Genomic DNA, 14,612 nt, shown 5'->3' on the forward strand with positions numbered 1-14,612 from the left:
CACACCCACTAGATGGCTATTTTTAAATATGGAAAATAAAAAATGTGGGTGAGGATATAAGGGTGGAACCCTTATACATTGCTGATGGGAATGTAAAATGGTGCAGCCACTATGCAAAACAGTTTTACAGTTTCTCAAAAAGTTAATATAGTGTTACCACGTGACCAAGCAATTTGACTCCTAGGTATATAGCGAAAAGAATTGAAAACATATGTTCACAAAAAAACCCTTCTACACAAATGTTCATAGCAGCATTACTTATAATAACCCTAAACTGGAAGCAACTCAAATGTTCATTAACTGATGAACAGACAAGCAAAATGTAGACTATGCATACAATGGAATATTATTCCACCATAAAAATGAATCAATTACTGATACATGTTACAACACGGATGAACCTTGAAAATTTATCCAAAGTAAAGAAGCCAGACACAAAAAGGCACATATTGTATGATACTATTTATATGAAGTGTCCAGAATAGGCAAATCCATAGACAGGTAGTAGATTAGTTGTTGTCAAGGGCTAGAGCTTTGGAGGGAGGGGGAATAGGGAGTGACTGCTAATGGGTATAGGATGTTTTTGGAGCAATAAAAATGTTCTGTAGTTAGATAGTAGTGATGATTGCACAAATTTATAAGTATACTAAAAACTACTTAATTGTGTACCTCAAAAGAGTGAATTTTATGGTATGTGAATTGGATCTTAATTACAAATTTTTTTAAATGAAGGCAAAATAAATCTTTATTTTTTATACCAAAAAAAAAAAAGCTGAGAGAATTTGTCACCTGTAGACCTGCATCAAAAGACATATTAAAGTGAATTTTGGGGGCAAAAGGAAAATAATCTCAGATGGGAAGCAATTTACTGTAGGAAGGAATGAAGAGCAATAGAATATTATAAATACTATTGATTGCTGAAAATAATAATGATAATATCTTATGAAGTTTAAACAATATGCAGAATTAAAATACATTACCATGATACCCCAAAGATAAGAAGGGGTGAATAAAGTTAAAGGTCACTGTATTGTCTGGGAAGTGATAAAAATACTAATATAAAGGTAGACTCCAAAAAAAAAAATCAATTACGCATGCTATAATCTCTAAGAAAAGCACTAAAAGAGTTACAAAAGAAAATATAACAAACTAATAGACAGGAAACATAGATTAATAATTTTTAAAACTTTATTCATCTAAAAAATGGGACAAAGAAGAAAAAGGAACAAAGAATAGATAGGACAAAAGGAAAACAAATAATAAGAAGTTACACTTAATCCCAAACACCTCGGTATTTTTATTAAGTGTATGAACTAATCACTGAAATTAAAGACGTAACCTTGAAACCAATACTTTGCATTAAAATAAAGTGAAATTATAGTTTAATCTCTCTCATAAATATACTTACAAAAATTCTAAGCAAAATATTAACAAATCAAATCTGATGATATATACAAAAGTAAATTATACATCCTTATCACATGAGGTTTATTCCAAGAATACAAGGGTAGTTTGACATTTGAAAGTCAGTCATCTATTTCACCACATAAACAGAATAAAGAAGAAATTTTATACGATAATTTAATAATTTTTAATATGACATTTAGGGAGCGTCAACAGCAGCACCATGGCTCAACAGAAGAACCTTGAAGGCTATGTGGGATTTGCAAATCTCCCAAATCAAGTATACAGAAAATCAGTGAAGAGAGGGTTTGAATTCACACTTATGGTTGTGGGTGAATCTGGACTGGGAAAGTCAACATTAATCAACTCATTATTCCTCACAGATTTGTATTCTCCAGAGTATCCAGGTCCTTCCCATAGAATAAAAAAGACTGTACAGGTGGAACAATCCAAAGTTTTAATCAAAGAAGGTGGTGTTCAGTTGCTGCTCACAATAGTTGATACCCCAGGATTTGGAGATGCAGTGGATAATAGTAATTGCTGGCAGCCTGTTATCGACTACATTGATAGTAAGTTTGAGGACTACCTAAATGCAGAATCTAGGGTGAACAGACGTCAGATGCCTGATAACAGAGTGCAGTGTTGTTTATACTTCATTGCTCCTTCACGACATGGACTTAAACCATTGGATATTGAGTTTATGAAGCGTTTGCATGAAAAAGTGAATATCATTCCACTTATTGCCAAAGCAGACACACTCACACCAGAGGAGTGCCAACAGTTTAAGAAACAGATAATGAAAGAAATCCAAGAACATAAAATTAAAATATATGAATTCCCAGAGACAGATGATGAAGAAGAAAATAAGCTTGTTAAAAAGATAAAGGACCGTTTACCTCTTGCTGTGGTAGGTAGTAATACTATCATTGAAGTTAATGGCAAAAGGGTCAGAGGAAGGCAGTATCCTTGGGGTGTTGCTGAAGTTGAAAATGGTGAACATTGTGATTTTACAATTCTAAGAAATATGTTGATAAGAACACACATGCAGGACTTGAAAGATGTCACTAATAATGTACACTATGAGAACTACCGGAGCAGAAAACTGGCAGCTGTGACTTATAATGGAGTTGATAATAACAAGAATAAAGGGCAGCTTACTAAGAGCCCTCTTGCACAAATGGAAGAAGAAAGAAGGGAGCATGTAGCTAAGATGAAGAAGATGGAGATGGAGATGGAGCAGGTGTTTGAGATGAAGGTCAAAGAAAAAGTTCAAAAACTGAAGGACTCTGAAGCTGAGCTCCAACGGCGCCATGAGCAAATGAAAAAGAATTTGGAAGCACAGCACAAAGAATTAGAGGAAAAACGTCGTCAGTTTGAAGATGAGAAAGCAAATTGGGAAGCCCAACAACGTATTTTAGAGCAACAGAACTCTTCAAGAACCTTGGAAAAGAACAAGAAGAAAGGGAAGATCTTTTAAACCCTCTTTTGACCACCAGTTACATATTAGTTGCCAACATGCCAGCTTGGACATCAGTGTTTGTTGGATCCGTTTGACCAATTTGCACCGGTTTTATCCTTAATGATGGATTTAACAGCATGACAAAAATTGTTATTATTTTTTTTTGTTCTTGACGGAGATTAAGATGCCTTTAATTGTCTAGGGTGTTGTGTACTTAGAAACTAACAGCTCTAAGTACCTTTCCTATGTTTTCTTTTTTTATTAAACAGATGTCTTCAATTTAATGCAAGAAAACATTTTACTGTTGTACAATCATGTTCTGGTAGTTTGATTTTTTACAGGATATTCCAAAATAAAAGGACTCTGGAAGGTTTTCATTGAGGATAAATTGCCATAATATGATGCAAACTATGCTTCTTTATGATAATTATAATACAAAGGTTTCATTCAGTGCAACATATACAGTAATGTAATTTAGTCTAACACAGTTGACCCTATTTTTTGACACTTCCATTGTTTAAAAATACACATGGAAAAAAAAAACCTATATGCTTACAACGCACCTAGAGCTTTTTTATAACAACCTCTTTTTTTGTTTGTTTGTTTTGGATTCTTTAAATATATATTATTCTCATTTAGTGCCCTCTTTAGCCAGAATCTCATTACTGCTTCATTTTTGTAATAACATTTAATTTAGGTATTTTCCATATATTGGCCCTGCTAAAATAGGATATAGCATCTTTCATATGGTAGGAACCAACAAGGAAACTTTCCTTTAATTCCCTTTTTACACTTTATGGTAAGTAGCAGGGGGAAAAAATGCATTTATAGATCATTTCTAGGCAAAATTGTGAAGCTAACAACCAACCTATTTCTACCTATGTGCAGTCTCTTTATTTTACTAGAAATGGGAATCATGGCCTCTTGAAAAGAAAAAAAAGTCACCATTCTGCATTTAGCTGTATTCATATATTGCATTTCTGTATTTTTTTGTTTGTATTGTAAAAAATTCACATAATAAACAATGTTGTGATGTAAAAAAAAAATATATGACATTTAATAATTTACAACACTCATTCATGATTTTTAAAACACTCTCAGGAAACCAGGAATAGAAGGAACACTCTTAATCTGATAAGGAGCACACACACGTGTGCACACGCACACACGCACACTATATACAACTAACATCCCTAATGGTCAGATATTGAACACTTTATCCTCTAGGGCAGGACAAAGGTAAGAATGTCTTGTACTGGAGGTCCTAGTCAATGCAATAAGGCAAGAAAAATAAATAAATTTATAAATATTAGAAAACTATAAGGATTGGAATGATATTACCTTAAAAAGTCCAGATAGGGCTTCCCTGGTGGTGCAGTGGTTGGGAATCTGCCTGCCAATGCAGGGGACATGGGTTCGAGCCCTGGTCTGGGAAGATCCCACATGCCGCGGAGCAACTAAGCCCGTGGGCCACGGCTGCTGAGCCTGTGCGTCTGGAGCCTGTGCTCCACAATAGGAGAGGCCGCGATAGTGAGAGGCCCGCGCACCGCGATGAAGAGTGGCCCCCACTTGCCTCAACTAGAGAAAGCCCTCGCATAGAAACGAAGACCCAACACAGCCAAAATAAATAAATAAATAAATAAATAAATAAAAGTGAAATTCTTAAAAAAAAAAAAAGTCCAGGTAATTAACAGATAAACTGTTAGATAATAACTGTTAAACAAGGGCACTGAATTTGAGACTAATATAAAAAATATATTTCTAAAGATCAACAAAGTTGACAAACATTTAGCTAGACTAAGAAAGAGAAGATTCAAATAACTAAAATCAGAAAAGAAAGATGAGACATTACAACTGATGCCACAGAAGTAAAATTGATTATAAGATACAACTATGAATAATCATACAGAAACAAATTCGATAATGTAGAAGAAATGGATAAATTCCTAAAAACCTGCCAAGACTGAATTATGAAGAAATAAGTAGGCTCTAAGTAGGCTGCAAAAGCAACAAAAGCAAAGATAGGGAAGTGGGACTACATCATAGTAAAAAGCTTCTGCATTGCAAAGAAAACCATCAACAACATGAAAAGGTAACCTACTGAGTGGGAGAAAATATTTGAAAATTATATATCAGATAAGGGACTAATATGCCAAATATATAAAGAGCTCATACAATCTGATTTAAAAATGAGCAGAAGGGGGGCTTCTCTGGTGGCGCAGTGGTTGAGAATCTGCCTGCCAATGCAGGGGACATGGGTTCGAGCCCTGGTCTGGGAAGATCCCACATGCCGCGGAGCAACTAGGCCCGTGAGCCACAACTACTGAGCCTGTGCGTCTGGAGCCTGTGCTCCGCAACAAGAGAGGCTGCGATAGTGAGAGGTCCGCGCACCGCGATGAAGAGTGGCCCCCGCTCACCGCAAATAGAGAAAGCCCTCGCACAGAAACGAAGACCCAACACAGCCAAAAATAAATAAATAAATTAATTAATTAAAAAAAAAAGAGCAGAAGATCTGAATAGACATTTTTCCAAGGAGAACATACAGATGGACAATAGGTACATGAAAAAAATGCTCAGCGTCATTAATCATCAGGGAAATGCAAATCAAAATCACAATGAGATTTCACCTGACACCTGTTAGAATGGCTATTATCAAAAAGACAAGAAATAACTAGTATTGGTGAGGATATGAAGAAAAGGGACCACTTGTGCACTGTTGGTGGAAATGTATTTGGTGCAGCCACTATGGAAAACAGTATGGAGGTCCCCCAAAAAATTAAAAGTAGAACTACCACATGATCCAGCAATTCCACTTCTGGGTATATACCCAAAGGAAATGAAATCAGTATCTCGAAAAGATATCTGCACCCCTATGTTCATTACAGTATTATTTACAACAATCAAGATATGGAAACAACCTAAGTGTCCTTCAATAGATGAATGGATGAAGATGATGTGGAATATACATACAATGGAATATTATTCAGCCATGAAAAATAATGAAATCTTGCCATTTACAACAACATGGATGAACTTCGAGGGTATTATGCTAAGTGAAATAAGCCAGACAGAGAAAGATAAACACTGTATGATCTCTCTTATATGTAGAATCCAAAAATAATAATAATAAATAAGTCCATAGATACAGAGAACAGGTTGATGGTTGCCAGAAGAAAGGAGTGGGAGGTGGGAGGAATAGGTGAAGGGGGTCAAAAGGTAAAAAAAAGGGCTTCCCTGGTGGCGCAGTGGTTGAGAGTCTGCCTGCTAATGCGGGGGACACGGGTTCGAGCCCTGGTCTGGGAAGATCCCACATGCCACGGAGCAGCTGGGCCCGTGAGCCACAATTGCTGAGCCTGCGCGTCTGGAGCCTGTGCCCCGCAACGGGAGGGGCCGCAATGGAGAAAGGCCCGCGCACCGCGATGAAGAGCGGTCCCCGCACCGCGATGAAGAGTGGCCCCCGCTTGCCGCAACTGGAGAAAGCCCTCGCACGAACCGAAGACCCAACACAGCCAAAAATAAATAAATAAATAAATAAATAAATAAGAAAATCCTTTAAAAAAAAAAAAAAAAATGTGGTGCATTACTGAGCAAAAACAACAACAAAAAAGCAGCAAAAAAAATTTTTTTTAAATGTATGTACTTGCAATGCATAAGCTCAGAGGGTCTTGTTCAGTGTAGTTAAATTTCATGAACAGACTATTACTCCATAAATTATAATGCTACACCAACATTGAGTATTGCATTTATTCTAGCTTTGCCTCTGTCTTTTTGTTCAAAGAGTATGTCAAAAGTACACAAAAACATGTTTTCAGCAATTTTATAAAGACTGAATAATGCTGCAGAAACTGAAATATATTGCAACTTGAATACAATGCATTTTCTCTAAAAGCAATGACACAGCTTATTAAAATACTCACTTTGAACTTTATATCACCATCACTGAAACTAGGGAGAATTTTAAATCATAAAATAAACTGTCAATTATAGAGAGGATATTAATTTTACATAGCAATGTATGATTTTGATAAATTTACCTTTACAAAGTAGAATGTACATTAAGTAACTTTGTAGAAATCAACTGATAACGTGATTCAGTATCAACATTCATATGCTAATTTTGACCTCTATTTTAAGAGCCAACTTTGTTTCATTTTAAGAAGTCATAAGCCACACTGCAAAATTTATGTACTATTTTCCTTATTTAAAAAAAATTTTTAAGTATGGAGAAGTAGAATATGTGGTAAACAAATCACGCCTCTCGTGTCCTGGTATCTTCCCAGATAGCTTATCAAAAGGGAAATAAATACTTGCACAATTACCTTGTGCATAAGTCTAAAATCTATAAAAGTATGCATCAGGCAATAACAGATTAATATACTGAGGTGTCAGATAAATTGCCAAATGTTGATGAAGATAGCTTGATTGATGGAGTAAACTACCTTCATTAAATTGGGGTATGTTTTATTGTTCTGAAAAAAGGAGACAATAATAGGTCACACTGTAATTCCATTTTTTTTCTCCAGTGCAAGTACCTTTTGAATTCAGAAAATTTTTGACTTTTATAAAAGACACAAACAAAAAGACAAATTGAAAAAAAAGAATGGAAAAGAAACTGAAATGAGAGATTATATCTATATCTGTTATAGTTTCTTTCATATAATTATATATTTTATATAATTGTATATAAATATATAATATGTTAAACTATGTATATAATTATATACAACATATATAGAGAGAACTCCTACAAAACAATTATAAATAAATAACCCAGAACTCAATTTTTTTTTTTAAATGGACAAAAAGCTTAAACAGACACTTCCTAAAGCAGGACATCCAAACAGCCAACAAGCATGTTAAAAAGGCTTAAAATCGTTACTTATCAAAGAAGTGCAATTTTATATCCCAATATGATAGCACTACACATCAGCCCAGAATGACTAAAACGAAAAAAAAAAACAAAACAATTCCAAGTGCTAAAAAGGATATGAACTAATCAAAACTCTCAATCTCTACTCAAGTTTCTCTGAGGAGTGTAAATTGGTACAACCACTTTGGAAAACTTCTGCTGAACAGGCGACCCAACAATTCCATTTCTAGATTATGCACCAAAGAGCAAAACGTACATGTACACAAGCAGACATGTACCAGAGTGCTCACAGCAGCATTATTTACCTCCCCAAACTGGAAAGAACCCAAGTTCTTGGTTCCCCTGTATCTTCTTTCCCTCACTGATGATTCAGGAATGGGACTCGTTCAGATCCTTAAGTCGGTCCTCATTTCCAATGTGACCCAGGTGAGGACTGGGGCTTGAAAGTGAACGGTGAGGGGTGTGGTAAAAGTAAAATGGCCCGTTTTCCACAGGGACCAAGAAGACATGAGGTTGTTGAAGAGGGACTCCCCAGCAGTGCCAGAAACAAGACCCAACAGGTCACCAGAAGGGGAAGTGTCAAGACTGAGGGACTTCCCGAGAGGGAACACAGAAGAAAGGGCTCCTAGTTTATCCCTGGTCTCCAAGGACTTCTGCTCACCTGCCCTCCTCCTGGCCTCCTCCCTGACCTCCCTGCCTCCAGCTGTGGCCCCTCCAGCCCAGTCCTCACTCCAGCTATGTCTCTCCATGGCTCCTCACTGCCCTTCAGAGAAAGCCCCAAATTCCTTAGCCCAGCATTTAAAACATGTCAGGATCTGCCCCCCAACATTCCCTTTGCCCCTAGTCTTCATCCTGGACTCCAGGTGCTCCAGATCCCCGACATCTGGACATCTTCACAACATCCCCATTCGTCTGGTTCTCACACCTTCGCATGTGCTGTTTCAGCCACCGGAACTCTCTGCTCCCCCTGGCTGTCTATCAGCTTCCTACTCAGGCTTCAAAAGCCAGTTCAAATGTCGTCTCCTTTGTAAATCTTTGACCTCTCCAAGGCATGAGTCACTCCTTCCTCTGGGGTCCATCCTTCCACCACAGCACATTGCTCATGGTGTTTTTGGCAACATTCTGAGCAATTTCTAGGTGGGAACCACGTGTTGCTTGGTTACTGCTGAATGGCAGTGGCTAACCAGTGCCTGACAGACAGTAGGTGCTCAAAGCATTCGTTACATGAGTGACGAAACGCAAGAAGATGCTTTCTATCATAATGGATTTTGAAGCTTACCCTCAATGTTGAAACTCATGTAGACTGTACACTCCAAAGATAAATCTTATTCTTTTTGACTCTTGTTTCTTAAATTCAGTGCATTGAGGATCTTTATGCACTTGATAAGGATAAAAGCTCCAGAGCGCCAACATTTTCCCCCCACCTCAGGGCCTGTGCACATGCCACTCCTTCTACCTAGAACACTTTTCCCCCCTGCTTCTTTGCTTTCTTATCCTCAGGTTTCAGCTACAATGTTGCCTCCTTAAAGAGGCAACCGTCTCTGTCTGAAATGCGTCTCCCCTGCAGTTCTGGGTGCCACACACCCCTTTGTTTGTCTCCTTCTTGGCAACTGTAATATTAGCATTCATTTAGCAAATGTTCCTGGTTTTGTGTTTATGACCTGTCTCTATCCTGAAGCACAGGCTCCCAGAAGTTGGGAAATTTACCTATTTTGTTCACGTGGCATCCCTAGTGCGGAGAATGGGGCATGGAACATAACAGATACTTAACAAGGAGCTGAAGAACGGTGAATGAGTGACAGAGGCTACAAATTGCTGTGTCCAGTCCTACAAGGAGCAGGCCCCAAGGCAGCCCCCAAGAGGTCTTGGTTTCTCCATCCACTTTGTCACTGTCCTCAGGAACTTCCCCCCACCCAGAGCAACACCCTCAGCTCCCAGGGTCTGAGTGACCATGACCGTTGTCATCAGATTAGCAGCAAGAAATTGTCATAGAGGGACGTTGGGTTGCCCAGGGTCACACAGCGAGTTCTTAAAGCGGAGCTCTCAGGCTGGGGAAGAACCAGCCTTGTGGCCCTGGATCCAGAAGGAGGCTCTGCCTCTAACTCATAGTGGGACCTTGGGCTCTTCTTTTCTCTGGGCCTCAGTTTCCTCATCTGTAGAATGGGGGCAGTGGCCCTGGCCTGGCTGAGGGAGCGTAAGGTGGGTGCTGGGCACACTGTAGGTGTGTGAGTATTGCAAGTTGCTTTTTACATAGTTTGGGGAGGGGGGCGGTGGCAAAGGGTGGGTTGGGGGTGTCTGAGGACAGGTGTGCCAAGACCCTGGGATGACGGCTTCGTCAGCAGGAGCTGAACATGAGGGGAAAGGCCTTCCCAGCCTGTCCCACCTCTGAGCCTGTGGAATCTTTTAGTCCGTCTCTCTCTCCCAGCCGGGCCATGAATCCCCGTCCACGCAGCCTCTCCAAGCCTGACTGGCCTTTCCCTACAGGAATTTCCCCAGCCTGTGCAACCTCTCCCAGCTGAGGCGCATGCCCCACTCCCAGCAAACTCTTCCTGCCTGTGCCATCTCTATTTGCCCTTCACTGTGCTAGGCAACCCCACCCAGACTGTGCAACCTCCCTGGGCTCCCGTAGCCACACCTCACCCCAGCCCCATTTCCCCGCCCCCTGACCAGGAGGGGCTGGCTGTAAGGCAGAGAAAAAAGGATGCTTTGAACCAGGGCTGCTTGAGGTCACAAGGCGGGGGTGGGGGGCTGGGGTGGGTTGGGGGGGCGGGCTGGCGACCTGCCCTTTATCCCATCCTTGCCCAGCACGCCCCCATCAGCCTGCCCTGGCTGGCCCTGGCCCAAGTAGACTGGGGGTTACTGGTTCATACTGGAGAAAGCCTGCAGGCCCTCGTCCCAGGCTACATCATCAAGCCCTCTTGGCAGATGAGGAAACAGAGGCCCAGAGAGGCCCAGAGCCTTGCCCAGGTCACAGAGCGAGAAGCGGCCAGGGCCTGAGCAGGGATCCAGGCTGGTGCATTTGCCCCACCTCACTCGGAACGATATGAGTGGCCAGATCCTTCCCGGGGGCTGTGAGGACCCGCAGGCCAGGGCCCTTTTGCAGGTGGCCTGGCCATCGGGGGCCCTCAGAGGGACCTCTGCTCACACCCCGGGGAATACTGTCAGGTTGTTTCAGAAGTTCCAAGTTTACTCAGAGCTCTCATTTGAGCTGTCGTAAAAAGTCCCTTTGGCCGGGCACCAGGGTGAGAAGTGGGGGCAGTGCCACCTGTGAGCCACAAAGCTGGGGGCTCCTCTCAGCCCCCCTTCCCCTGCCCCTGGGGGCTGGGGTGCTGCAGAAGGCACGGAAGGGAGAAGCGGGGGAGGAAGGGGCTGTGATGGGGGGTAAGACGCCTGCCCCCCGAGGAAGTGTTTGTTCCCTTGTCTTCACAGCTTTCTTCCCTCTGCTTGTACATGACTCCCTGGGTGACCCTAGGAAACCCCCAGCCCTCTCAGAGCCTCAGCTTCCCCATCTGAGAAAGGGGGGAGTAGAATCATCATAGAATGATCATTTATTGAGGGCTGAGTATAAGCCAGAAGCTACACCAAGTGTTCTGGGTAATAACAAGACGATTATTACCAATGATATTTAAAGTAAAACATAGTAGCTGCTATTTCTCGTGAGCCACTGCTAAGCTCTTTCCCCTCAAACTGCCACTGGCTCTGTCTTGTGTACCACCGAATCCCCAGGACCTAGGACAGTGCTCAATAAATACACATTGAATAAAACCTCACAGCAAACCGAGATAGGCATCCTTATTTCCATATAACAGATAAGGAAACCAAAGGTTCAGAGAGGTTAAGTGACTCACTGCAGGTCACACAGGTACTAAGTGATGGAGATGGTACTCGAACTTGGGTCTGACTGTTTTCAAAGCCCCAAATCACAATCGGTAGTGTGGTGATGAGCCAGATCCAGGGCTCCCCAGCTGATTGTGGAGACCTCCCAGCTGTGTGGAGAAGTTGAGCCATCATTCTGGCCTGCCAGGGTTCTGAAGGCACTGGCTCCCCTCGCTGGGAGGAAGGATGCCCTTTCTTCCTTCCTTCCTTTCATTCATTTATTTATCAGGCCCCAGGGTGGTCCTGATGCTGTGGAGAAGCTGGTCCCTCCCAAAGCTTCTGGTTGCCTGCTTTACTTGTTCTATCTTCTCTTAAACTGGCCCCCTCCTCCAGCAAGCCCCCTTCCTCTGCCTATAAGCCCCTTTGGGCTCCAGTCCCCACCTCCAACCCCTTTCTCTTCCTCGATGGGCAGGTGGGAGCCTGCAGCACCTGGGGCACATCCTTTGTCTTGCTCACCTGCCTCTCCTGGCCCGGGGTCTTGGCCACATCCTAACATAAGGGCTCTTAGTTTCCTCCACTGCGGGGAGTATCCAGACTCCCCGCCAGGTGTGGGGCGGGCAAGACTAGGGCTTCTGCTGACCCCACCATGGGGAACAGGTGATCGGGGCTCCCCCTCTGGGGTCTGCCCAGCCCCCTTGATCCAGTGCCCCTCTCAGAAGGTGCCCTAGGACTATGACTCTTGCTTTTTTGTCATCCTGTCCAGCAGGTTGTCACCCTGGGGTTCCAAACCCAGCTCTGCGTCTTATGGTCACAGCTGACCTGGGGCAAGCTTCTCCTCACTGAGGGGCAGTCTCCTCATCTGTGAAATGGGCTGAATGAGGCCACCAGCCTCACCTGGTGTTGTGAAGATGATGGGAGAGCTTCACGCGCCTGCTGCATGCTGAGCGCTGGCCCCGGGAGGACCAGAACCCAGGTGGCTGAGGGAGGTGGGACTGACTGCACGTTCCCGAGTGTGTCCCTGCACCTTCCATGGCTCTTGGAAACTGGCCTTTCTCCTCCACAGACTCCAGCCTCCTCATGATGCAAATTCCCTTCCTGGGCAGGCCCCCAGCCAGCAGCTTTGATATTTTCATTCCCTCGAATCCTCACAACCAGCCCTACAAGGACGGAGCTGCCATTCTCCCCATTTCACAGATGAGAAAACCGAGGCTCTGCGAGGCTAGAAGAAGCAGAGAAACTTGCCCAAGTTCACCCAGCCAGGAAGCCGCATGGCTGGATTTTGAACCCACCAGGTTTTCCCCACTCTACCATGTGCTTCTGAAACCCCCACACTTTCCCCCAGGGGAAAGCAGATGTCCTCCCTGGAGCAGCCCCTGACTTTTTAATGTCCCCCCTGCCCTGGGTCCTCTGCATCCTAAGTTCCCCTCCAGGCGTTTACTCACCTGCTCCTCTGCCAGGAGTGTGTCTGCCTGTTTCTTCCTTCCACCTTTTTTCCCCAAGTCAAAATTCAACCCATCCTTCAAGGCTCAGCCTCCCCGAGTCTCCTCATTCCCCTCTCCTCCGCACACACAGAACCGACTTGCCTCTCAGCATCGGCGCATCCGCCGTGTTTTCATGAGAAAAATGAGGAGACAGCACGTGGAGGGCAGGACCAGCCTCCAAGTCACCTGCCGACCCTGCTACGTACGTACTGGCTGAGTCACCTTGGGAAAATCACTCCACCTCTCAGAACCTGTATTTATCTGTGAAATGGGCAAACCAACCCATCTTAAAGGATTTAGATGAAATAAAGGAGATAAAACACAGACCCTGGTACAAAGTCGATGCCTCTCCCCTTCCCCAAACAGACCCCGTCACACTCATGTCCACCCCTGCCCGGCTCAGCTGCCCAGAACCATGGTGACTGTCACATCATGTTCAGTCTGGAACCAGCTTTCCCTCCCCAGCCCCTGCCTTTTGGAGGCTGGTTTCCACAACCTCAGGGGGTCATCTCAGCCATGCCTATGCCTCTGCCTCTATGTCCCTGGGGCCTCTTGCAGACCCACAGAGAGGGACGCCAGGCATCCTGAGCTGGGCTGAACTGTCCCCAGGTGTGATGAGGCCACAGGACCCCTGCACATCTTCCTGGGCAGAGAAGATACCTCCTCCCCTACCCCACCCCCACCCCCCTCCAGAGCGGTAGCTAGAGGTAAGTTACCTGCTGTCCTACTTCTTTCTCAGAAATCCATTCTCTCTGTGCTTCGGGCAATCCGGTGGGCTCCCAGGGGATGGCAGCTGGGCTTGGCGTGAGGGATGGGGGTCTGGCAGAACAGGCAGGGGACTGGGGTGGGAAGCTGTAACCTGCCCCAAGTCACCTACCAGACAGCACAAGACCTGTCACCCAGACGGAGGGCAGCTGGGCTCCGGGCAGGCGGGCCACGCAGAGGCAAAGGCAACCATCAGTCACGTCCCAAAGAGGTCACACATGGACAGAAGACAGAGGTTGTTGGGCAGGGACCGATCAGCTGCACCCGCGATGGACCGACAGCAGCCAAGGGCTGGCCCTCCAGTCAGACAGGAGAAGTCAAGCAAAGAGGTAGCTGGCCACCCAGGCAGACAGACAGACTGCCAGGCAGACGGGCAGGCAGGCAGACAGACAGCCGGGTGGCTGTCAGTCACGCGCAGGGAGAAGCAGGCAGACAGTCGGACCCCGAGCTCTTCGGTCACTCAGCAGAGAGACGCCAGTGGGTCCGCCAGAGGCGGTGCCTGCCATCCCAGCCCCACCGCGTGCTCAGGGTGGGGAGGAAGGGGAGGATGTGGTAAGCCGCTCCCCAGGCCCCGCCCACAGAGCAGCCGGCTCCTCCCCCAGGGAGTGAGAAAGAGGTGGGAGGGGGCCCGGCCCCAGGGCAAGGCCCACTGCTCACCAAAGGTCGCCCGCTAGGAAGACATTTGGGGCCACCGGCGTGACGTTTGCCTCCTGCGGACGGGTGACAAGACCCCCACAGGCCTCACAGTCTTGACCTTTAAGGCGGGCAGGGGGGCGGTGAGCCGCCGCTTCTCCCAGCTGCGGAAACTGAAGCTCCG

General features: G+C 44.6%; 2 protein-coding genes across 3 annotated transcripts in view; one reads left to right on the forward strand and one right to left on the reverse strand.

Moving 5' to 3' along the window:
- IL21R (interleukin 21 receptor) overlaps window positions 1–14,300 on the reverse strand; it is a 35,131-nt gene extending 20,831 nt beyond the window's left edge. The window contains exon 1 of one of the 2 annotated variants that reach the window (XM_007186333.2): window positions 13,908–14,300. The gene's annotated coding sequence lies outside the window, so the exon portion shown is untranslated. Of the gene's footprint in view, window positions 1–13,746 lie in introns of both variants that reach the window. The other variant, XM_007186332.2, reaches the window with a different exon arrangement.
- Window positions 1,614–3,240, forward strand: LOC103018430 (septin-7). Its single transcript, XM_057529672.1, has one exon. It carries the CDS (start codon window positions 1,628–1,630, stop codon window positions 2,879–2,881), a length of 1,254 nt encoding a protein of 417 aa, XP_057385655.1. The 5' UTR covers window positions 1,614–1,627; the 3' UTR covers window positions 2,882–3,240.
- Window positions 14,301–14,612: the final 312 nt, after the last annotated feature.

Source organism: Balaenoptera acutorostrata, chromosome 15 (assembly GCF_949987535.1).
Source record: "Balaenoptera acutorostrata chromosome 15, mBalAcu1.1, whole genome shotgun sequence".
Classification (NCBI taxonomy): domain Eukaryota; kingdom Metazoa; phylum Chordata; class Mammalia; order Artiodactyla; family Balaenopteridae; genus Balaenoptera; species Balaenoptera acutorostrata.